General features: G+C 49.0%; 1 protein-coding gene across 2 annotated transcripts in view; it reads right to left on the bottom strand.

The window, feature by feature from the left end:
• Positions 1-26204, bottom strand: part of LOC138491106 (probable cation-transporting ATPase 13A4) — a 1999067-nt gene that overhangs the window by 1454956 nt on the left and 517907 nt on the right. For both annotated transcript variants that reach the window (XM_069617426.1, XM_069617427.1), the window contains exons 3-4: positions 10538-10684; positions 8103-8173 (exon numbers count right to left, since the gene is read on the bottom strand). In XM_069617426.1, the coding sequence (XP_069473527.1) occupies positions 8103-8173; positions 10538-10684 (218 nt within the window). The remainder of the gene's footprint in view (positions 1-8102; positions 8174-10537; positions 10685-26204) is intronic.

Below are 26204 nucleotides of genomic sequence, written 5' to 3'. Positions count from 1 at the left end.
ACGGGTTCTTGGGGGCAAGCTGGTCTTCCCCCTTCATGGATCTTTTGGACTTCATCGTAGTCCATTCCCATGGCTTCTGTCCGGGTGTTGAGTGGAAGTCGGGGGGGGGGGGGGTTGGAGGCGTTGCTTGTACTTCATCCTCGATTCCCAGTAGGGGTGCCCCCCGCTCACATGTCGTGACTTTGTGCCGCTTTCCTTGCCAGTGAAAGCTCAGACCGAAGGGTGTGACCACCTGTAAAGAATTTGTTGATCCCTCAGGTGTGCCAGTGCTGGGGCCATGCGCCTTTTTTGTTGAGAGTTATTTGTGATAGTTCCTGGTATAGGAATATATCTGCACCATTGTATGCGATTTGGTTTCCTTTTCTGGCCTTGGCTAGGATTCGTTCCTTGAGCGTACAGCTGTGGAAGGCCACCAGAACATCTCTCGGTCTGGCCCCCGGTTTCAGTCGCCGTGGGCCCACCCGGTGGATTCTGTCAAATTGGATCTCCTCACTGCCTCTGTCTCCAGCAAGTCCTCGAAGATGCTCTTCAACACCTGAGTTAGGTCTTGATCTTGAGTATCCTCTGGCAAACATTTGACACATATGTTGGATCTCCTGGACCTGTTCTCCAGGTCTTCTGTTTGTAGCTCGAGGTTGTGGGTGGCCACTGCCAAGGTTTCCAAAAGAGTGTCTGCCTTCCTTGCGTCTTCTGCTAGTTCTTGGATGGCCCTCTCGGTGTCCACTCTCTCCACAATTTTGTTGACATCTCTTCTTATTTCCTTTATTCCTTCAGCCAGGTCATCTCTCAGAGTGTCCATTTATTTTTGGCCTGCTGTGGTGATTTTTTTCTACTAGCTCTCCTAGTAGGGGTTTGAGTGAGGCATGTGTCACCGGTCTCTCTTGGTCATCCTTTGAGGCGGCCGCCTCGGTTTCCGTAGCCCAGTCGCTTGTGGCTTTGGTCCATGGTGGATCTGTGTCTCTGGCCCACATCTGTGCCAGGTTTCCTTCTTGTGCTTTTTTTCAGATTCTTGAGGGCTGAAGGATTCTCCTTGTTCTTCTGGACATTGGGAGGGTTGCTTGTTGCAGGTCTGGGGTATGGATTGTTCCACCTACCCCAGATGTCTACCAGGGGTCGGTGACAGCCTAGGGTCTGTAGCTCTGGGTGCTGTTCTGTGAATTACAAGAATACAAACTAACACTCAATCTCCTACACTTAAACACTTTTCTCCCTATCTTCTCCTCTCCCCTTTTTTTGCTAATTATCCTCTATAACATTGATATAATGCCACACCAGCCTTCTACTCAACTACCCTAAGCATGTTGATGTTCTGCACTATCAACATGACTGATACCTCTATTGTCTTACCAAGAGTGTTTACTAATACTCTCAGCATTCACCCTTTCTACTTCAGACCGCATGACCCCCTGCTTATATCACCAAATGAGCCATTTCCCTATCCTTTGTAAACATAGAGCATGTCTTGCACTATCTAATTGATCCTCCCCTTTAGTACCTTAATCACTCATGTGCATTTATCTATCATTGACCCAACTGACACCTGGCTGGTGATCATTATCTAATAGTTTAATTAAACTAAACTTTTCTTTTGGTAAGTGGAAAGCTTCCACACCCTTTCTCTTTTCTTTCCATTTTTCGAGTTCTTACTTTACCTTTATCAACACGCTGGCTCCGCAGCCGAATCTGGCATTTCGAGACCATGCGTGGACGCGATGATATCATCACGCAGCAACGTGCTTGCATATGACGTCATCGCGCACACGCCACTACGCGGCGTAATGAACTACAAACACACCGCTTCAGATCAGAATGGCAGAAGCCATCGAACGAGGACGACCTTGGAATCAGTAGCGGTAAGCAAACTTTCCCAAGCATCTTGCCTAATCATTTTCTCTTTGGCCCACATTGACTTTTAATCTAGAAGGCCACAATCCTACTCAAGCTCACTTTATTACCTTCAATTTGGCCTTATACCTCAAATATTGAACAAGCTAACCGCCAGCTGTCTATAGCACTAATTATCACCGCTTGCTCTTCACAGTATTTAGCAATGTTTTCACAGTCACACTTTTAGAATATCTCTATCTTATTTAACATATGCATTCCTAGTCACTTATTCTAAGACTACAATATATGTAATTGATTCTGTTAATTTAGAATATCTAAAAGCGAGAACTCTAAATAGCGTACAATTCAATTATTTCAGATCAGACCTATTGCAATAATCAACAAGCGCCCTCTTTACCGAGCTGAACCAACCATTCTCACAACACTGAATCTACAAACCTGTAATTACCTAACTAGATGTGCCAATAAAAACTAACAGTGTTTTACCTAAAGATTAGAAAGTACAAGACCCAACGCTCTTTTAAACCTTTCTTTTTCCTTCTTCCTCTCAGACAATTTCTGTCTCAACAAACTACATATTCCTCCTGAAGAACCAGCGCGACCATGCGGTGGGGAAACACGTGTTGAGGATCTTTATTTCACTTCTATGTTGTGTCCACTACAGGACTTCTTCCATTGTAGTTCACCTCTGTACATACGAGTTGTCCTCAAAAGGACTTACTCTAACCTCAGAGCTAATTGCGCATGTGATTCTATTTTAGAACTTTAAGCTACTCTCAGAAAGATATTGCCTCTCATAATTAAGAAGACCTAGTGAATTAAACTAAGGCCATAACCCCAATGAGGATCTACTCCAACCAAAGGATACCCAGACCCAGTGATAACTGAGATCACAACTCTTTAGTACTATTGGAAACCATGATTTAAGAACTAAGAACCAAGACCTAGTGACAACAACTAAGGCCACAGCCAATCGGCATTATTTGAAACTTTGATCCAAGCACCAAGACTTAGTGAAAGTAACTAAGGTCATTACTAAGCATCCAAAATGCCTTTGCTAACAAAATCACTGGTCTTCAAAACAAAATTGAATCCAAAAGATTACAACTATCAAACAGCAACGCCTTCACACCTAGCACACCCACCCCTCCGGCTTTACATTTAAACCGGTTACTATACCCGAAATTCAAAAAATCATAGCATCCCTCAAACCTTTAAATTGTAAAGGGGACAGCTGCCCCACACAGATAATCAAAGACGCGGCGCGAGACCTCGCCCCATTTATCTCCAAACTAGTAAACCTATCCTTCTCAACTAATTCTTTACATAACAACCTAAAACAGTCTTGGGTTCTCCCTCTCATAAAAAAACAGACTCTTGACTTGGCCATTCCCACCAATTACAAGCCTATTACCACGGTCCCCTTCCTCCTAAAAATCATCAACAGAGTTGCCCATCTGCAAATCCAGGATTACTTGGAGTCTAATCAACTGCTAGACCTACGTCAATCTGGCTTTCGCCCTCAACATGGAACGGAAACTGCCCTTGTTGACCTTAAAAGCCAGATTGATGACATCAAGGACAAAAACAAAGCAGCTATCCTACTTCTCCTAGACCTTTCAGCAGCCTTCGACTTGGTTGACCACAAAATACTTTGCAACCACCTCTCTTCTGCTGCCCACCTCACCCTGCTGTCATGTGGATTCAATCCTTCCTAGCCAACAGAACCATGAGGGTCTTTTCTTCTGTGGCTGCAGCTGACCCCATCCCCATCACCTGTGGTGTCCCACAAGGTTCCTGCGTCTCCCCCACCCTCTATAACATCTTTACGAAGCCCCTCTTCGATAAACTGGACCATCTGGGTGTCACTTACACCAACTACGCAGATGACACCCAGATACTCCTCACCATCTCTGGTAACTACAATACTGACGCCACTAGGATTAACAAAATCTTCGCCATCATTCAGGCATGGATGGCCACTCATGGCCTCTGTCTGAATGATGAGAAGACTGAGCTCCTCCTAGTCGGGTCCCCCAATAATCTACAGAAACTCAGCCCCGATTATTCGAACTTCACCATAGATGGTAACATCATCCCAGTTGTGAAGAACGTGAAAACGATAGGCTTCTACCTGGATGCCAATACCAACCTCACCAAACAAGTCAATATGACTGCCTCAGCCACCTCCTACACGGGAAAATTAATCAGGGCCTGTAGACCATTCCTATCTACAAACAGTTGCCTCATTCTGGCGAGAGCCCTTATACAATCAAAGCTTGACTACTGTAACAGCCTCTACCCTGGTGCCAACCAAGTTGTAATCAAGATACTTCAGATCCTCCAAAATAATGCGCTGAGAGCAGCTCTAAATATTCCCAGGAGGGAGCACATTTCCCACACAAGAATATCTTGCAAATGGTTATCCATTCAGCAGAAAATTGACCTAAAAACCTGTGTCTCACCTACAAAGCCTTAAACCACCTAGCCCCCCAATACTTGACTAACAAACTCACTCTTAAACCCAACAAAAGAGTCACCAGATCATCTAATTCCCTCAGCCTCATCGTGCCCAGATTCACCGCCAAAAGAGCAGGAGGCTCGAGCTTCACTGTCCTCGCCCCTCAACTTTGGAACACCTTGCCACTGAATATTAAACTGGTCAAATCCTTCCAATTGTTCAGAAAACTAGTCATTAGCTGGCTACTGGAGAAGGAAACCCTTAAATAGAATAAGCTCAATTCTTGTTGTATATATTGTACTTAATCTGAAATGCTCCTTACTACCTACCTGTACATACCATATATGGCATATTTCCGCCACAATTGTAGAACTGCTTGTATACTGTAACTTTGCAACTTGTCCTCAAGCGCCCATTTACCCCTGGGTCTGAAGCGCTATACTAAATAAAATAAACAAACAAACAAAATACTAATCTGCATCGATTGGACTTTACTTTGACAACAGATACATGTGTGATTTATTTTCATGTTTACAACTAACCTGTCTTTTGACTTATATGCATTTATACATACGAAAAGAAATTAAAAATCTTCTTTCTTTTGAAACTCACTCACCTTGTCAATATCTAGTTTTATTGAGAAGCGCGACAGGAGGGCTTTTTTTCCCTTTAGCTGTTCTGTGACGGTTCCTGCCCCTCGCGGTCTCTGGCGTCCCCAGTCTGGACCTCCTTGTTGGTGCGTCGAAGATCTGGTTTTTAAAAGCTTCCTGTGGGCCCTCCTGGGGGTCACCCGGAGGCTCTGTGCGCTTTGGCCTGGTTTGGGGGCAGCACCGGTGCTAGAGTTTGAGGTATCCGCCTTCCCTCTGGGATAGTTTGCTGTCTTCAAAGAAGGTTCCTTTGGAGTTGGTGGGTGGGTAATCCCCTACCCTTCAACACCCCCGGCCCCTTCGTGTATGTGGACCTCTATGGTATGGAATATTATAATTGCCTCTTAATGAACGTGATCACCCTTTTGGATTTTAATGACCTTTGAGGTTGCCTTGGACTGTGTCAGGAGCCCAAACTCAGCGTCTTGTGCCGGTTGGAGAACGGTCTACGTCAGCTACACTTTCAGCTCCCTGTGGCAGAGTTCCTCCAAGCTGAGCCTTGGCCCGTGTCTGAGTTTCCCGGCCGGTGTTGCACGGAGCCGGGAGCTCCGTCTTGCATGACTTAGTGCCTGGATCCCGGCAGTGCCTCGAGCGAGGCAGAGGAAAGGAACGTTGTATTAGCCAGGGCCTGGGCCTCCTGGCCGTGTTTGTGACTCGGCGCCTCTCTGCTCAGGGCGGGATGACTAACGAGGGCCAGTCTCCATCTCCGGAGGACTCCCTTCCCGGATTAGCCGCCAGGGTCCCATGTCTTCTTCAGGGTCCCCCACCGCACTTACTTGTGGTCCTGATGTTCTCTGACCCAAATCCACCCTGTCGCCTCCCTGGAAGCGCCCCAGCTTTCCAGGGCATTCGAGGGCTGCCCAGGTCCTGGGTTATCAGTCCTGGAGTCCCGATCTGATGGCTCCCTGCCTCTCGACAGAGGCGCCTCTTTCCCTGCTGGTTGTCCTCGGCTGGGGCTACTGGTTTATTGGCTGCCAGTAGGCTGTGGCGCAGCAGCGTCTCCCGGTGCTCCTTCCTGGTAGAAGGGTCGTCGGTGGGACCGTTGGGCTTGCCGAGGGATGGCAGTGTCTTGCTTTATCCTTACGGGTTACAGGGCGGCTCTGCTTCTGTAGCGGCACCCCAGTGGTGGCTCCGGTTGTAGGATTGGGTTATGCATGCCGGTCAAGTGCTGCACGGCATGGAGTTCCCTGCTGGGCTTGCTGCATGCTGAAAGGCCGTGGTCTCGCGGCCCGCTAGCACTACATAGCCCGTTGTCCGGGGACCTCGGGTGCAAACGGTGTGGTCACTGGCGTCTCTCCTTGTTGCACTGCAGGGTACACTGTGTTATAAGCCCTGGGGAGGGCTTGATTGCCTGCTTTTAGTGCTATGTTGCTGCCTCGTGTCTGGAGCTCAGGGCAACAGTGCTCAACTGCACGCGGCAATCTTGGAATCCCGTGTCCATTTATTAAAAAGCCATAACAAAATTTGAACCATCGTGACCTACTGGCTTGCATTGGATTGAGCTGATTTGACCCAAGTATTAGTCGAATCAGACATTTACCAACTCGCTTCCAATACATCTCTGAGGGGGCTTGAATGGCTGCAGTCAAATCAAACCATTGTTTTGCATTACTCTAACCTGAATTTGATTTGAGCAGGTTAAGGCTCATCCTCTCTAATTTAAATACCCTCACATGTTAATGAGCTGTTGCACGATACACTTGCAAACACAAGCCGTCTTGACTTCAATAGAGTGTTTACAAATACACTGACCTCTAGCTGCTTTGATTTCAATTTGTTTGATACTACACTTTCTGAAAACAAAGTAACTATTTTGCTTCAAGAGAATGATTGTGTCATGCAGTAAACACAAATGCAGATGATTTAACATCAATTATTAAGGATGCGTCATTGGAAGGTACTATCTGCCGTTCATCCAGGCTGTACGCTCAGGCATTTGCTAGGCTTGTGCCAACACATATTTACTGATGACATTCAAATTGTCTTCTCTTTTCCCACCTTCAGACTAAACGGATGCCTATTGGTAAAATCCTTGAAAACAGAGGCCATCTGCCACCCAGCTTCTAATGCCTCAAATCGCAGCCCCTTCTTTGTGGCCTTTCTCTTCAATCCCCCTGCCCCCCAAGACTTGCACCCTCAGTTCATTGGCTATGGCACAGCAGCCTCTATCAGAATCATTAATATCTGCCTTACCTATCAGTCCCCAAACACCTTGATTTCCACCATTTTCTTCCGCAGACTGGGCTTTTGTGCCAGCCTCCATACAGGACTCTCCTCTATATTCCTTTACCTTCTTTAAATTTAACACTGAACATTTTGACACTCTCCCTTTAACCTCTTTGTCTCATCTCCTGCCTCGGCAGCACTGCCCCTTCAAACTATCTACACATTTTCCGAGCCATTCATGGACTGCCCCATCATTTAACCCATCTTGTCAGCTATATCTCTTATGATTGCTCACCTCACACTCAGGGAAATGTCTCCTAAATCTCATTGTTCCTTGTAAAACCTGCAGTCCCTATCAACTCTGCTCAGTCACCTTCCTTGGTTCCTACCTCAGGAACTATCGACCCCTGAGATCAAGAACGCAACTATGTTGTAGGCTCTTAAGACTTGTTTTAAAAAAAAAGCACCTTTTCTCCCCAAAGTGAGCGAAATATACAGTGTTATCATATCCTCCCTTTATGCTCAGCACTCCCCGACTGTCCATAATGTCACACATTACTATCCCAATTACAAGTTCCCACCCTCCCATGCCACCACTATTGGATTCACGTGTCACTTATCATGTTATCCTTGTTAAAGTGCACAGAGGTGAGAATTGACCAAGTACAGCACTGCTGTTTAGCTTATGCACAGTGCTTCTGATAGTTGCACCATTGTCCTGCATCCCCAATATATACAAATACAAACCTCTTGAGCAATCAAGCCTTTTGGCCTCCATCTGAGCATCAGACCAATACCCGTCTCCTGATCTTTCACAAATAAAAGCAGTCCGGTGAGCATTCACACAAAATGTTCTCCTCTGAGCCTTCACAACAGGACCCCCTTCTGAAACGTCACACCAATAGCTATGCCCTGAACATGAAATAGTAACCGGAGCGGGAAGATCGTTATTTTCATTGTGTACAGGAAATTGAACATACCCAATCTTCACAAACTGGTTCTCAGAGGTGTCCCAAACAAATCGAATTTTTTGTACTCGAATAAATCGAACCTGCAGAGAAAAACATAACCACATGTAAAGACTGATCGGCTGTGCCTAATCTAGAGTGCAATCTAGACATGTACCCCCTTGCTCACTCTGCCTTAGAAAGTCTCAGCTTTACCTCAATGAGCATATGATATATGACATTTATAACGCGCCTATAAACAAGTGTTTCAAGGCATGACAAGGCAAGAGAAGGGAAACAAACGGAGGACGAAGACAACGATCTTACTAGGCCAAGTGGCATTGAGATCGCACAAGTGCAGGGAATAGGGGAGGAAAGGCAAGGGCAGGGCGCAGGATCAAAAACAAGTAGTGTGGCCAGCAGATAGCAGTGCAAGGGTTAAGTACAGGCACGTGTCTGAGAAGTACAGGTAAAGGGACTGTAGGGTTGCAGACCCAAGTGCAAGGGTTTCCAGGAGGCATGGCAGGTGTGCAATTGGGCGGGCAGGGAACTGGGCCGGAAGTTCAGAGGGTAGCCAGGTGACCAGTGCAGTATCCGACAGGAGATCAGCAGAAGAGGAAGAGAGAAGGCAGAAGCAAAGAGGAAAGTCTTGAGATACTTCCAGAACCGGAGATGGTTATGCTCATGTTTCAGAGAGGCAGGTAGGCTGTTCCAGAGGGAGGCCACAGGCGAAGAGAGTGATTTGCCCCCAGATTGTTGCTTGGAGAAGGGACTCACCCTCAAGGAGTTGGAGGTGGAGGAGCGAAGTGCTCCAGTAGGAAGATACTTCAGGAGAGAAAGCTGGAGATATTTTGGTCCCAGGCCCCAGAAGGCCTTGTGGACAATGCAAAGGGTCTTGAACTTGATCCTTGCAGCCACTGGGAGCCAATGGAGAGATTTCAGGGCTGGAGAGATACGATCCCTGGGCTTGAGGCCAAGGACAAGTCTCGCAGTCCTGTTCTGGATGAGTTGTAGAGGACGGAGAGTAGAGGCAGGCAGATAGAGAACCAGAGCTCTGGAGACAGAGCTTCTGGGGGAAGGAGAGGAAAGAAAGAATACCTCTGAGGAGGTGCAGTTGGTAGTTTGACTTCTTAGAGACATCAGAGATGCAAGGAGAGAAGGAGAGTGTGAAGTCGAAGATGACCCAGAGTTTCTTAGCCTCAGAGGTGGGGGAAAGAAGAGGGCCAGGGGAGGCCGGCCAGAGAGTGGCAGGAAAAGGTGCAGGTGTGCCGATGAGGAGGATCTCCATCTTGCTGGCATTCAAGCAGAGATCATTGGCGGCAGTGGCGAAAGAGGGGTTGCAGAAGTTGGCCAAGGCTGGAGTCAGGGTGTCCATGTGGTCCTTGATGGTTTTGGAAGAACAGGGAAGAACCTGTTTGGACAAGACTTTCATGGATCAGACTTGTCTAGAAACCTCGTCAGGGGTGAAGAGAGGAAAGGCAGAGAAGGGGGGGGGGGTGGCGGCAGGGTGGCCGGTGGAAGAGGAGAGAGTAGAGGGAGAAGCAGGAGTTGACGAGCAAGGTGGACAGGATGGCCTTGGTTTTAGAGATGAAACGAGAAGCCAGGGCCGTACAGAGGGCCTAGGAGGGGACAGGAGAGGTAGAGACTGCGGCAGGATTGGCCAGCTTCTTAATGATTTTAAAGAGTTCAGCCGAGTTGTTAGATGCTGCAGAGATGCAGGCTTGGACGGGAGCTCTTATTAGTGAGCACGGAGAGTCGGTATTGCCTTTGGAGCAGGCAGCAGGTCAGTTTGTCTGAGGATGTACAAGATGCCAACCATTTCCCCTTAGCCACCATACACTTGTGTTTAAGGGTGACGAGGTCTGAGTGGTACCAGGAGTTGCACTTGGCTTTAGGCTTCATGCGGATCCCCATTACAGGGGCAAGTACATCAAGAGTGTCAGACATAGTAAAGTGGAGCATGGAAAGGGCTGTGTCAGGGTGTGAGTCATCCAGAGGTGCAGGAGGGGGAGAGAAAGAGGAGGCGAAAGCCTCAACTGACACACTTCATGGGTCGAATGATCAAGAAGGTTGGTGGCAGTGTGGAGGTTGGCTTGGCATGAGGGGTAGAAATAGTGTGCTCTGCAGAAGGAGTCCGGCCAACAAGGCCAAAACACGTGTCCAGGGTTGCTGATGGTCTACTTTAGAGGAGAATTCTGGTGCTGGACTGGCCTTGTGGGTGGGACCAGAATGATATGCAAATGGGTATTTCTTTTATGTGAAGGGTCAGTGAGCTAAAAGGCGGTTGTAGCAGGATTCATTTTATAGATTTTGCCATTTTCTAACTAGAAGATTGGCACCATTCAGCATTAATAGGTTTGATGATGGCAATTATATTTGGCTAGAAATCTAAAGCTAGTGTCAAATACTAAACCAGCAGAGTCCTTATAACATTCCAGGGTCCATAATGGGCATCCAAAAGTGCCTACCTTGTACTCTGGCTTCATAATGGCCCGATTAACAATAGAGCACTCGTCAGACGTGATTGGATAGCCTCGCTGGCCAGTCGATGAGCCCATGAGTGCAGACAAATGGATCCACCTCACCTTCTTCCGAGAATATTTCTTGAACTCGTCCTAAAGGGAGATTAAAGGAAAGTCAGTGATTCTCCGTTGACCATGTAGGGGAAGAGTCTGGCCCAGAGGCCAACACAACACCCACAGTCTTAGGCTGTTTTTGCCATTTTCTTTGGCTACAAATTGATCATGAATTGCGGTCATACATGGAATACTGAAACTGTTGGTAAGTGCATTTGAAATGCCAGAGGCCAAGGTGGGCCCCCCAGTGCACAATGAGTAGCATCCATAAGTATCAGCATCAGGATCCAGTTAATGGTTGGGCATTCACTTTTAGTTTTGGCTGGTAGGTGGCGCTTAACCACCACCTATTAACCAAAACCACTACATTAGAGTACAGCTAAGGGGTGGATGGGATGTGAGGATGGACACAGCTTGTGAATGTTGTATTGTTTTTTACTCACCTACTCACTGCTCATGACCAATGGCTATTCCCATATACCACCTTCCCCTCCCCACTCAAAACCTAGCATCCTGGGACCACTTTCAGCTAACTTTATCAAGCAGTAACTTTAAACTTTGTTGAAATAGGGCCTGCCAGTGTTATTTTGAGGAAGTCTTCTGGGGGTTAAAAGAATAAATGCAGATGTAAATGTGCTACTGGTGTTGATACAAATAGGTTACGCAAGTGTGCTTCGGGCACTTGATTGATTAGCAGAATGTGTGTCCTTGCATCTGTTCTTTGCACCAAAATCCCGTTTCCCTCATCTTCAGCCCCTGAGTGGCTGAAGAACATTGTCCCCTCAGCAGGGATGCCATTGCAACAGACGGGGAAACAGAAGTGCATTGAACTCAAAGGTGTGGGTGCAACTCACGGGGCCCAACACTACCCCCACAAGACGGCGGATAAAACACATCAGATGAACTGTATGTTATGTTGGGTTATTTATATGTACAGCCACAAGTCATGTGTATGCAGGTTTTCACGCGTCACTTAAAAGTGAACACTTTGCTATGTCCTGATGAAACCAGTGAGTGGCATTTTGGTGTGTGGGTTGCCTGGTGGTCTGTGACCAGTATGAATGTTTTACCCAAAGACAAAGTTGTGGAAATGTTCACATGCCCAGACAGCAGCTGGGCTTTCCTTCTCGACCTGGGAATATGCCCGTTCTGTAGGGGACAGCACACTAATGGCATACGCAACAATATGTTTGGGGTGAGTGTCCTTGCCCTTTGCCTGCACTGGAATGGCCCCTAAGCCAACGGCGCTTGTGTCGACAGTGATTTCGGTGTGCCACTCAGGGTCAAAATAGGCCAACCATGCATTTTTTATGCCGCTGAACGCCTCCTGGCACTCCTCAGTCTATTAAAAAAACTGCATCTTTTTCTGCAAAAGTCGTTGCAGTCGTTCTGTTTGTGAGGCATCTGGCACATTAGCCAGCTATTCCTTGGAACAAGTGTACATTCGCCACTTGCACGGGGGCCGCCAGGTTTGCAATGGTGCCGACTTCCTCAGGGTCTGGGTCATGCCTGCATCAAAGAAAATGTGCCCAAAGAATCAGCTTCCTTCGGCTGATATTGCATTTGGCCAGGTTGAGGGTCAAACCTGACTGCTGTAGTGCAGCACGTGTTCATTAATGCTTGGTCGTGCTCTTCATGAGACGTTCCATATACTAGAATGTCGTCGCCGTAGTTTAGTGCCAACTTTAAAGGAAGATTCACTTGGCGGATGGCCTCCTGAAATATTTCTGCAGCGAAGGAGATTCCAAAACGTTATCTCCTGTACCTGGATAGCACTTCATGTGTTGTGATAGTCATGATAACTCCACAGTCAGGGTGTAGTTCCAGCTTGTGGTACCCTTGGTCAAGGTCAAGTTTTGAGAATGTGGTGGCTTTGTTTAGCTGGACAATCATGTCCTCGATGCTAGGACCTGTATGATGCTCCCACTGGATGGCAGTGTTTGCGACCCTCATGTCGATGCATAACCTGATTTTGCCTCCTTTAGTAACTACCACTAAGGGAGAGATCACACCTTGAAACACGTGTATAGGCACGTTACAAATTCCATATAATATCCATGGTGTGGAGCCAGTGTCTTGTTCAATTATGTCATTCTGAAGTAGTTACTTTAGATCCTGTGATACTGCTTCTTTGACATGGAAACCTACTCTCCGCGGGTGTTGAGGGATGGGTCTGACAGAGCTGTCAATATGTAGTTTGACGATTACCCCTTTAACTTTGCCCAGTCCGCTGCATAGCTCTAGAAACTGGATTTGGATGGATTATTTGGAGAGTGGGGCTGTGCTCATCGTGCAGATGGAGCCTTTGATTTCCTGAGGGCTTGCAGTGGACTGGACAACGTTGCTGTCCTGATAGGGAATATCGATGAGTCCCAATTGATTTGCCATCTTGTAACTAAGTAAGCATCTCTCTATTGTGGGGCTGCGAATTACATGGATGGTGGCCCCCGTTGACTGTTGTGCATCAAAGTACGTTGAAATTGGCTGACAGACTGTAGTGGTTGGGCAGCGCCTCACTCTAATATTCTCGCCATTGACCTGGAAAGGGTGTTTTTGGTGGCCATTTGCAGATATTCTTGTTCCCCCATGATGTTTACGGTTGCTCCTGTATCCATAAAGAAGCAGTGAATTTTGTCCCCCATGTTGATGAACACTCTTGGTGCTTCTTCTGCCTCCCGGCTGTCCTGTATCAGGTTTACGTATTCATCCGGGTATTCTTGGTCAAACTCGAAGTGGTAATTGTGGTACTGGTCTGCCGGATGCATGACGTGACTCTGATGTGGGTAGGGTGGGTTGTCGTACTAATCCCCGTACTGTGTGTATTAGGAGGATTTGTCCTCTCCCTGGTTGTATCCTTCATCTGGAAGGTCTTCTACTGCCCTCACATAGTTTTGTGGGCCTGGTGAAAATCCTGGATGCGCTCTGCCCCTGCCTTGCAGGGGAGGATACGCTCCATTTCCTTGTCTGCAAGTGGTCATGGCATTCGTTCTTGGAGTAGGGAACGGCGTGCTTTCTCGGCAGACGGCCTGAAAATGTCCTCCTCTACCGTTATTGCACGAGTGCTGGGCATACTCCTGTATGCGGGAAACCTAGCCCGCAGTTGTAGCATAGTCTTTGGGTCCTGCTTGGTTGTCCTTTGGGTTATCGATTTGCAAACTACGTGCACTCTCCCAGTCTTTGTGTCTTTAATGCTGCTAGCAGCTCACCCTTGTCAGGTTTCTTGCTAGGTGTGTTTTCTATGAAGACTGCCTGTGCATCAACTCTCATATTCGTGCCAGCTCTATGATGAGATCTATTGGACGTTTGTTTGTTTGCAGTTGTGTGCAGTGGTTTCCTGAAGTCGGAGTAGATACACCCTTCGATTACTCGGAGAATTATGGCCTCAACATCCAAGAATTGTGAGAATTGGCAGTGTACCAGTTTCTGGCATACACGTGTTATGAATTTGTCAATGGTCTCCTGCATCTGTTGTGTACATTGGCTGAAGACATATCTTTTGTAATCCCTGTTGGGTTGAGTTTTTTGTTCAATGCCTCAATTAGAGTCTTGTATGTGTCTCTTTCCCCTGGGGGAATTGTTTTTATGATGGCCTTAATCTCTTTTCCTGCCAGGTTGATAAAAATGTCAGGTAGTGCAGGTGCCTTATCTTCGCCTGCCGCCTTAACGAATTCCAGAAAGCCCTCCACCCATTCCAGCCACGGAGGGCCTTTGTCATTCTGCGAGATCAAAGTGAAAGGGAGCGGCTTTCGGAGGTATGTCACTCTAGATGTAGACGCCATGGCAGCCTGGTGTGCCCCTGCTTCTTGTGTGGTCGGACCCATTGCGGATGTGGACAGTTCTAAAGGAGCTTGAGCGCTGGTGCACTCTGTCGAGGGTCTGGTGATACTGACCTTTGTCATCCCCCCCCCCCATAACTACGTGTCCTGTTTTCCTTGCCCACAGAGTATTCCTTTGGATCCTGAGTAGTGTATGTCCCTGCAGTGGTCGTTGTGCAGGGCTAGAGTTCAATGGCAGTGTCTCTCTGGCTGGTAGCATGTTATTGGTTCCCTTCACTGTCGCTTGTTGCTTTACTTATATAATTGTTTTATTTTGCAGCTATTTTTCCGGTGCCCCACCATACCTGTCAGTCTCAACAGAGAGGCCGCTTCCAGGGGAGCAGGCGGGCGGTAACCTTGGCAGCTTTGCCGACGTGGGAATGGGTGGGATCGCCAGAGGCTGTATGTGAAAGGGGCTGGAGCGGTACAGCGGGATAACCGGTGTGAAGGAGGATGCACACACAGAAAGTGGGTGGGATCACCCGCGCTCCAACAGTAACTGCCGTGGGGTGGACTGCCACAGGCGCTACGACTGGTTCAAACGAGAAGGACATCAGGGCTCTGGCGGGACGCGTCATGTCAAGTCGCCGCTATGTGAGGCAGGCTGTGGGTCGACTACAACTTTGTCGCCAGTTGGTACCTCTCATAGAATTAAAGGAAGAAACAGAACACTGTACTTTGCAGCCAAACTACTTTATTCCTTTACAAACCGGATTTGCTCTGAATTCCCTTTCTCCTCCTCCCCTTCCGTCCCACGTATTCTCCCTCCCACGTGGGTCTTCCTTAAAGGCACAGTGTCCCTTTGTTGGTTAACACCACCCACGTGTACTTCCGTGAAGAAGACTCATTTAACCCTCATAAGGCCTGATTTACAAGTCGTTTTTCAAAGGGAGCGTGCAATTGTAAAACACGGTTGTAAATTCGATACATTGTCCAAAGAGTCGCTGTGCAGTTAAATAAGATTTAGCCCTCAGAAGGCTGGAATTATAACTTTAATTGTCCGGGATCACTTTGGGGCTCTATCATGTTCACTGAAATTAGAGGGGATCATTTTTCTTTTAATGAAATTAAGTTCTAAACACACCCGTGGTAAATCATGTTGCAACAATCGAACGTGTGATTTCAGTGTGCTTAAAACGTTGGATGGATCAAAAGTAACCAATCGCGGGTTTGCTACCTAACAGTGCATGTGGCGCTGCCCGATGACAGGGCGAGCACGCTGCGGTGTGACGTTGCACGCTGCCGCGCGCAACATAAATAAACGGGCGTTCCCGGCCGCGTCAAAGCGACCGGGAAGCCCGAACCGAGAGGACGTGTCGGAGTGAGTCCTTCGGGTCTGGGGCTTACGGAAGGCGCCGGGAGTCGCAACCAACCCCCAACAGTGGCGACGAGTGGTGGAAACGATGCCTGGGCCCGGCAGTGACTTGACCGGCAATTTTTTTCTTGTTGCAGCGAGGTCGTCTTGAGACTTCGCTCCAACCCGCAGGCCGTTCGTTACCCATGCGGCTGGCGGCCATTTTGCGGATCAGGCCATGAAACTTCTCCGAGCTCCAGTTTGAGCAGAGAAGTGCATCCAGGCCTAATGTTTGGCAATCCTGTCAGCAGGCAGTGATACCTGCATGTGATTATGCCCAGTTGGTGATTTTTCATTTTCCTGGGTCTCCTACGTCGAGTGCAAGCAAGGAGGAGGGCTACAATGGCTGGGCCTGCTTAGCCCACATTTCTTTCTTGTCCTAATTTTTGGAGCAGTTGGAAGCTGAGACTTCTCTTCATCTTCTTCATCATCATCAGACTGGTGGCCTCACTCGTCTTCATCCTCTTCATCCTCACAGAGGTGTGTTGCAGCAGCTGTTTCTCCAATGGTGCATGCTGGAGTTATTTGGACTTCGTGTTTGAGTTGCGGCCCTTGTCTTCTACGCTGGGGGTGCCTGTGCGCTCAAACTGATGAGTGATACTGAGGACCAGGACGGAGCGGCGGTGCAGCAGCCTCCACGTGCGCCAGCAGCACTTCAAGGTTTGCTGCCTCCAGTGCAGCCGGCACAGCAGCCTCCAGGTGGTCAGGCAGGTCTTCAGGGTCCTCTACTTCCAGCACAGCCCGTGGCAGCACCTGTTCAGCAGATTCCCCCCGCCATGGCTCAGGTACGTGCACAGGCAGCTCTGCAGCCCATCCCGGAGTTTGATGTATCGGGCCCACCTTCTAGTTTGGGGCCCAGATGGAGGAGTTGGGTGGACCGCCTGGACATGTACTTTCGGGCTGCCCAGGTGGTGGATGATGACACCCGGCTGGCAACCATGCTGTACTCGGCAGGTCCCTCTGTCCAAGAGACTTTTGAATCGCTTCCGCCAGGGGATGGATCCTATGATCAGGCGATGGCCACTCTGCAGGCTTACTTTCTGCCTCTCGCCATTGCGGATTATGAACGTTTTGTCATGCTCTCTGCCAAACAGAAAGACGATGAGACTCTGGACACTTTCTATGGGCGCCTAAGGCGTCTCTCACTGGCCTGTGCGGGGGGTGGTGCTGAAGACATGATCAGGACAATGCTTATCCAGGCGTGTTCATCAGGCAAGTTAAGGCGCCAGGTGTTAAGGGAGCCTGGAATCACGCTTCAGCGCATCCTTGAACTGGGGAGGTGCCATGAGGTGTCGGAGGCGAGGGCAGCCAGAATGGAGGCCGGGTCGCGCCCCATCAAGACCGAAGAGCTATGTGCGATGTGGCGAGGTGGCATGGGCACCCGAAGACCTGGCAGTGGTCCCCGGGATCGAGCCGGGAGGGCAGGAGAAATTTGCCAAAAATGTGGGTATGACCTGCCCCACCCAGCGGAATGCCCTGCAGCTGGAAAGACCTGTGGATGGTGTGGGCTACCGGATCATTTCTCGAGGGTATGCAAAGCAGCAATGCCGGTGTTGGTACCGAGGGGCCCGGGGCGGTCCAGTCTCAATCTCCAGGGTCGACCATCCAACGTCGCTCAGGTGGATCAGACTGAGGAGGATGCCCAGGTGGAGGAAGCGGAAGAAGAGGAGGAAGAGAACATCTTCTTTGTCTCGAGTGTGTGGATCCTGAAAAGTAAGAATAGGAGACAGCCAAGGTGCGTGGTCGAGGTAAACCGATCTCAAGTCCCGGTCCTCGTGGACACTGGGGCGTCGGTGAATGTAATGGCCCGTGCACACTATGATGCCATGGACCAGTCCCACAAGCTGGCTGCTCCCAAGGCCCGCATCTTTGCCTTTGGTGGTGTTGACCCTATCCCTCTGGACGGTGTGTTCGTGGCAAAAGTAGAACATGAGGGCTCCCAAATAACAGCACGATTCTACGTGACACCGGTGAGCACCAATACGTTGTTAAGTTGTGTTGCAGCAGAGGCCCTCGGCATCGTCAGCTTCGCATACTCTGTCTGTCTATTTAGAGGACATTAATGACTTGCTCGGAAAGTATTCCGCACTGTTCAAGGGGATCGGGCAGATGGCCGGTGACCCAGTGAGGTTACACATTGATGAATCGGTGCAGCCCATTGCCCTGAAACATCAAAGGGTACCGTTTTACCTCAGTGAACATGTCGGCAAGGAGCTGGACAATTTGGTCAATCTTGACATTATATAGAAAAGGTTGAGGGCCTGACGCCCTGGGTGTCCCCGATAGTGGTGGCATGGAAACCTAAACAACCTGATGCTGTTAGAATCTGTGTCGACATGAGGCTCCCGAACACAGCCATTAAGAGAGAGCGACACCTCACCCCGACAATCGATGACATCACTGCGGAGGTACAGGGTGCTCGCTTCTTTTCGAAACTGGACCTCCGAGCGGGCTATCACCAGGTTGTGCTCCACCCCGAGTTGAGGTATATTACCACCTTCACGACACACCGAGGGCTATACCACTATAAGAGACTGAGTTTTGGTGTGTCCTCGGCGGCGGAGGCGTTCCAGAACATTATTCGGGGCGCCCTGGCTGATCTACAGGGCGTTTTGAACATAAGCAACGACATCCTGGTGTTTGCAAGAATGGAAGTAGACCATCTGAGGCGGTTGGCGAAGACGTTCGGAAGACTACAATCCTTGGGACTCACCCTCCACAAAGAGAAGTGTGAATTTCTGCGACCATCGATAGAATTCTTTGGCTATGGTCTATTCAAGGAGGGGGGCGGGTGTCTCCTGATCCCCGGAAGGTGCAGGACATAAAGAAGGCACAGCCTCCGGAGTCCGTGTCTGAGGTGCAAAGTTTCCTGGGCATGGTTACATACTGTGGACGATTCATTAAAAATCTGGCCTCCAGATCGGAACCGCTCAGGGCACTGACAAGGAAGGATGCTATCTGGAACTGGGGCCCGCTAGAACAGGCGGCTTTTGATTACATAAAGGGTGCCCTGGCAGCTGAAGACACAATGTCGTTTTTCGATCCTGCGTTACCGTCAGAAATCATAGTCGACGCCAGCCCATTCGGCCTGGGCGCCGTGCTAACGCAGATTGACAGTGATGGGGGTGTCCGCCTGGTGGCATATGCCAGCAAGGCCTTGTCCGTTGCGGAGCAGCGGTACTCGCAGATCGAACGGGAGGCGCTGGCAGTACTTTGGGGATGCCGGCACTTCCGGCTCTACGTCCTTGGACGCCCAGTGACGGTGGTGACAGACCACAAACCGCTGCTTCCCATCTTAGCAGGGTCGTCATCCATGCCACCTTTTGGAATATGGAGTCACCTTGGTATACCGGCCAGGGACGAACAACGCTGTAGACTCTCTCTCCAGACACCCTGGGGCGTCCGCAGGAGAAGACCATGACACCTGTGCAGAGGAGCACGTCCGGGTGGTGGTGGAGGCAGCCACGCCGAATGCCATGCCTCTCCAGGAGCTGGAGGCAGCGGCAGCGGAGGATGAGTGCTTCAAAATCCTAAGACACTCTATGCAACAGGGCTCTTGGAAGTCGGTGCTGGAGGCTCTGGCGGGGGACACTCAGAAGGCCAGGACCGGACTTGAGCAACTATGGAAGGTCCGGGAGGAGTTGTCGTTCTCAACATCCGGCCTTCTACTCCGCGGAGATCGGATTGTGGTGCCCCAATCGAAGGTGGACGAGGTGATCGCCCTGGCACACCGTGGTCATCAGGGCACCGCCAAGACCAAGGCACGCCTACGGCTGAAGGTGTGGTTCCCCGAGCTGGAACGCAAGGTGGATGAGTCTGTGGCGGCCTGTGTTTGGCGTCAGGCGGCATCTCCCCTGCAGCGTGAACCTGCCATAGAGACAATGTCTAGGGGGACGCGCCCTTGGGAAATTGTTCATGCAGACTTTGGGTCCACCACTATGGGCACCAACTTCCTAGTTCTGGTCGATGAGTACTCTAGGTACCCTGAGGTGGAGTTTGTGGACTCTGTGGCATTTGAGCACGTTGTGGTGGCCGTGGAAAAGGTGTTTGCGGCCCATGGTTTCCCACACACACTGTGCTCAGACAATGGGGCGCCCTTCCAGAGCAAACGCTTCTCAGAGCTGTGGGGTGGTGCACAGGAAGATCATGCCTCTCTGGCCCCGGGCCAATGGCGAAGCAGAACAGCTCATGAGGACTCTAAATAAGACCTTTAGAATTGCTCAGGGGCGGAGGCAGTCACTCCAGAGAGCCCTGTGCCAGTTTCTGAGGGTGTACCGCACCACGCCACATGCATCCACTGGAGTGGCCCCGGCAGAGGCATTTTTCAAGCAGTGTCCTTGAGGCTTGCTGCCGGAGGTAGGAGAGAAAGAACCGGGGGTGATCAATGACCAACAGGTTGAGATGGACCGGCGGCTGAGAATCCAACAAGAGAACGTTCGGAGAGGGCTTCGACAACAGCGGCTGGAGCCAGGCGATGAGATCCTCATTCGAAATAGGCAACCCCATGGAAAGCTCTCCCTACCGTATGAGCCGGAACCGCTGGATGTAGTCGCAGTCCGGGGATCCATGGTGACTGCATCGGAAGGCCGGTTTGCGGTAACTCGCAACGTGCGTTTCTTCAAGAAGCTGCGGGATCCAAGAACTGATCCACCTCCTGATCCAGACCCAGGAGAGGTCCCTGAGGACGAAGGGGAAACACCCTGTCTGCCTGAGTCCCCGGCCCGGGGCATGCCCATGGACAGATCACCCGTGCCGGGGGTGAGCAGGAGGTACCCCCAGAGGGCTGGGCAAGGGAAACCTGCTCACCTCAGTGATTACGTGTTGGGTCACTTGGCTGATTGTCCTAATGATGAGAACTGTTAAGTAAGGGGACCCGGGTGGATGTCAATAAAGGGGTGTTTTGAACATGGGGTTTTGTGAGATGTTATGTATACATTCTGGTTTGGTTTGCAGTGTCTAGTATTAGTATTGTTATTGTTCTCCCGGAAAAAGGAGGAGTGTGGCGCTGCCCGAAGACAGGGCGCACATGCGGTGGCGTGATGTTGCATGCTGCTGTGTGCAGCATAAATAAACGAGGCGTTCCCGGCCGCGTCAGAGCGACCGGGAAGACCGAACCGAGAGGACGTGTCGGAGTGAGTCCTTCGAGGTCTGGGGCTTACGGAAGGCGCCGGGGGTCTCAACCAACCCCCCCAACAGTGCATAGCATGACCAAGTGCTCGAGTTATGTGGGAGAACCTTCACCAACACACATATATATATATATATATATATATGTAACCACCCATGACAAACTGGGGATCACTGCATGCATAAACACAGCACCAAAGCTCATCTGCTGTAAAAGGAGTCCTCATGGACATGGTTGTGTTTCCACAAGTAGTCACTTAACTTACCATACTTTCACTTACTGAGAAAACACATACAAACAACGCTGGTTTGTTGCAGGTATGGTAAGAACAAACAATTGTTCTCATGATTCGTGTCTTCTGCACTGCAAGGAGTGTACAGTCCCGCCCAGATACTCGCAGCACCGCTCTCTGGAAATGGTGGACCCCTCCTCCAGTCAGGTCCTGTGCACAGTGCAGCCACAGTCCTGCCAAGATCCTGACAGCCCGCTGACTGGGGGTGCGGTGTAGCTCCCTGCCCCTCGAGAGACAAGTCTAGTGCAGAATGCGGAGAGTAGCCGGTGGGCGAGGCAGCAGAGGCTCGGATTCCCAGCAGCAGGAGGAGGAGGGCCTGAGGCCAGCCATCCTCCTCAGGAAGTAATCTACCGAACCACACCACGTATTAAAACAAACAGCAGTGTTCTCTGCTTTGGGTGCCTAAACTGTGCAGTGCAGGCCGCAACAGAGTCCTAATACTGTGTCAACACTGTGTGGGATGTCGATTCACCAAAATGCCAGGGGTAATGGTAGTGACATCACAGACCCGATTACATCACAGGAAGTGATGTCACTTGACCTTTGACCCATATGAAATTAGTTCCTGTTTAACCCTTGTAACATTACCGGAAGTGGCTTGAGGGCCTAAAAACAAAACATTTTAAAATACCAAATAAATTCAGAATCAGACAAGAATATTTTAGATAACCACAATTTAAAAAGGGTGCTGCCTTCATATGCCATGGATGAGGTCATGATATGACAGGGTTAGGCTCAATAGTACAACATAGGCCGTGGCAATATTGGTCCACCATTGGGTTCGCTATTTGTAGATTTGAGTAGATCTTTGAGCATTAATTATGACAAAGCATTGAGCAAGAGTGCTGTGACCCGCTGGACTTGGACAAAATTACATTGATGAAAAGCCTGGTGAAGATGTACAACAAAATGAACATTGTAAAATGGGGAAGCTATACATAGAATGCGCCCTTCAATAATATTTTTTTCATTTTGTCCAAAACAATATTTTAGATTACTCTCAATCCACTCACATGCCACCTTCAGTAAGATTCTATGAACATTATTCAACTGTATCGTACAAATGCACCCACTGACGCGTATTTTAACCTTTGGTCTTTATCAAGGCTTTCTTATGGCTCATAACTGGTAAAACAAAAAAATTCTATACCATTATCCATGGTTAACAAGTCAAAAAACCAGTATGCATAAACAATATATTGAAAATAGATCTATCACACCATTATGTCATCATTAGGTAGGAAGGGAGAAATCGGGAGGGTAAAGGAAGAGAATGTTGCTCCTACAGTAATTAAATAACATCCTGTTATTCCATTTCCTCTTGAATGACACCAACAATCCTGTGTCGCATGCATTTGCCCTCATTACGCTTCCATGGCCAAAAGAAAGGTGTGCCATCTTTTATAGCATAAGGATGATGTAGTGAAGCTGTGCATCTGCACTACCCAGTGATTCATGCAAGGATATTCTGTCAGTAGTATACTCAAATTATTGAGCACCATTCCTCTGGGATTGTAGATGCCACAATCATCAATGTGTTGCATGCAAATTTCGTCCTGGATTAGCTACTTATCAAACTGACCAGCATAGGTGTTTATTCCATGCGGTAGGCGGACCACCCTATTCCTCATTGGGCTCATGTATGCAAATGAATAACTCCACTTTTCATTTAGTAAGTGCTTCCATGTTAGGTGAGCAATTGTTGCAATATCTCCATGACACAAAACCTTCTCTATGTGCTTTTAAAATCTTCACTGGACAAACTCACAAAAGAGCGGGAAATGTGGGAGGAGCTACATTATGGTTTGGTGCCTTGAGGGCCATTAAAGGGATTAAAGGGCTTGCACCTCTTCCACAATGCCCATAACAGGGACAGCCTCAGATGAGAACAGTGATGCAGACCCACTGGCTGAACATCGCAGTTTGAAAGTTGTTTCACCCTCCCCTCCGCTACTCTGCTCTTTTCACTGTTTTTATTCTATTCTCTTCTCGTCTCCTCTCCCTTCCCCTTCCCTCTCCCTCTCCTCGCCCCTCTCCTACTTTTTTCTGTGCACTTACTCTTTCAGAATTGTTCTTGCACCTAGTAAATATGTGTCTCCCCCCTTACTTGTTATCCCACCCCTCCCCTTCCAGCACTATCTGAAAAGTCATCAGGACTAGTATGATAGTAGTTTGTTTTGTTCCTCTCCCTCCTCCCTCCTCCCCCTCACCTCGTGTAATTCTCCAGCTCTACCAGAAATGTCGTTGGGCCTTGTAAAGTAGTCGCCTGTCTGTTCCCTTTTCCTTCCTATCTCTGTCTTAGCTCTTGCACTATCTGAAATGTCGTCAGGCCAAGTACGATAGTTAATTTCACATTCTTTTTGTTCATGGCCTGTAAGAATGTTTTGTATTTTCCCTTGTTCCCTCCCTCCCTGAAGCACTTTGAAACACATTGTGTATAGGCGCTATATAAATAAACTATCATATCATATCATACTATTCATGTAATTAAGATCTACTCACCGTATGGACCACCTTCATAAATTCAGTGTGTTGTTCAATAGATATCCATTGCAGCTATATATTTGTGGAGATCTTTTATAATCATATAATAATAATCATATCTTACAATTGAGCTAATACTGTAATTATATTTTATAGCCCTTACTGTGGCTACTATCTACCGGCCACCTGGTCAGATCTCCTCCTCCTTCTGAGTGGGCGGACCCCTCTTCCCTCCTGGTCTCGACCACTGAACTCATCCCTCTTGGAGACTTCAACATCCACTGGTAGATAGTGCCTGTTTTGTTGGATTCTTCTACCCTGCTCCCTCTTCCCCCCTCCAGCCTACTTCTGGAGGACTCTGTCCCGATACATTATGGTTTCACGCCTACCGTCTTGTGGCCAATGCTGGATTTGGCTTTTACGGACTTGGTTGATTCACGGTACGTCATCCTTTCTCAACTCTCATGCTGGACTTCCTTTGCATCTTGTACTCATAGTGGCCCTGAATCATGCTGTTCCCATCTTCCACTTGTATTGTGGCTTGCAACATTGTACGTTACTATTGACTTCTGCAATTGTATTCACTCTCCCCTCTTTCTGACTGCTTACTCATGTTCTCTCCTCCTCTCCCTTCTCCATTTTCCTATCTCCTCCCCTTACTTTCTACTATGCACTTACTCTTTCAGAATTGTCCCTGAACCTAGTAAGATAGCAACCTCGTTTGTCTCCTCCCCTGACCTGTTATTTTTTCCCTCTCCCCCCTCCTCCAGCACCATCTGAAATGTTGTCAGGCCTAGTACAATAGTTGCTTGTTTTGTTTCTCCCCCCTTTCTGCACCCTGCTCCCTCACCTTTTGTTTTTCTCCTGCTCTACCAGAAATGTCGCCAGGCCTAGTACGGTAGTCGACTGTTTCCAATTCCTCGCCACTCTCCGCCACCCTTCCTTATCTATGACTTAGCTTTTGCACCATCTGAAATGCTGTCAGGCCGAGTACGATAGTTGATTTCACATCCTTCCTCCTGACAGCCTGTAAGAAAGTCATTGTATTTTCCCTGGTCCCCTCCCTTGCCTAGAAGCGCTTTGAAACACAGTGTATAGGTGCTATATAAAAAAACTATCATATATCATCAGATCATATCACCTGGATGCATCCTGTCCTTCCTCTGGACTTTTTCGCGACCTTTGCCACTCTCTCTCACTCTCTATTCTCCCCTGTGGCCCAACTCACTCTGCATGGCATACTCTGATGTTCTGATCTCCTCAGACCTTCCCCTTTCTATCCCTCTCATAACTCCTCTCTCCTGAAGTGATCACTTTCTCCTTTCCTCCCAGCTCACCCTCTCTACACCTCAGGTCAAGCCAACTCCATCACAGCCACCCACCTTCTCGGTCATCCGACCCATGAACCCGTGTCAGTTGAGGCTTTCGCCGCTACTTTCTGACCCCTCCCTCCCCCTTTGGCTGACTCACAGCCTGACACAGCTCTCTTCATGCTCCACTCTGCAATATCTGATACTCTCAATCTTCTTTCCCCTATCATGAGGATCCACCTGAGGCCCAAAGCCAAGTGCAACTCCTGGTATGACTCAGACCTTGTCACCCTTAAACTCAAGTTCAGGGTGGCTGAGAGGAAATGGTGTGCTTCATGTACATCCTCTGACAAACTGGCCTGCCACCTGCTCCAAAGGCAATACCGGCTCTCTGTCTGCACCAAGAAGAGAGCTCACATCCAAGCCTGCCTCTTTGCGGCATCCAACAACTCGACTGAACTCTTTAAAATCTGCAAGGAACTGGCCAATCCTGCAGCGGCCTCTACCTCTCCTGTCCCTTCCCAGGCCCTCTGCACGGCACTTGCTTCTCATTTCATCTCCAAAACCCAGGACATCCTGCCCCCTCTAATCTCCCCTCCCTCCCTGTAATTCCTGCTCTTCCTCTGGCCCTTCCTCAGCCACCTCTGCTCCCTCCTTCTCTCCCTTTCCCCTGTTCTCCACAGACAAGGTTTCTAGAGAAGTCTGATCTATGAAAGTCTTGTCAAAACAGGTTCATCCCTGTTCCTCCAAAACCATCAAGGACCACATTGACTCCCTAGCTCCTGCCCTGGCCGACTTCTGCAACCACTCTTTCTCCACTGGAGTCTTCCCTTCCCCCCCTGAAGCACTTCCGTGTGCACACTCTTCTTAAGAAACCCTCTGCCAACCCGTCCTGCCCAGCTAACTATCACCCAATCTCCATCACTCCTTTCCTGGGCAAACTCTTGGAAAAGCTGGCCATCTCCCAGCTCAATCTTCACACTGAATCTGTTAGTTGTCTCCATGATCATCAGTCTGGCTTCAGAGCTGCCAGAAGCACAGAAACTGCTCTCCTGAACATCCATGAAGACCTGCTCTCCAGCCTCGATTCCAACACCCCCTGTGTCCTCATCTTACTTGATCTCTCTTCTGCCTTTGACACGGTCAACCATGCCATCCTGCTCAACCATCTCCGTG

Source organism: Ambystoma mexicanum, chromosome 10 (genome assembly GCF_040938575.1).
Source record: "Ambystoma mexicanum isolate Mex_15411 chromosome 10, UKY_AmexF1_1, whole genome shotgun sequence".
Classification (NCBI taxonomy): domain Eukaryota; kingdom Metazoa; phylum Chordata; class Amphibia; order Caudata; family Ambystomatidae; genus Ambystoma; species Ambystoma mexicanum.
This window is presented reverse-complemented; position numbering and strand designations above follow the sequence as displayed.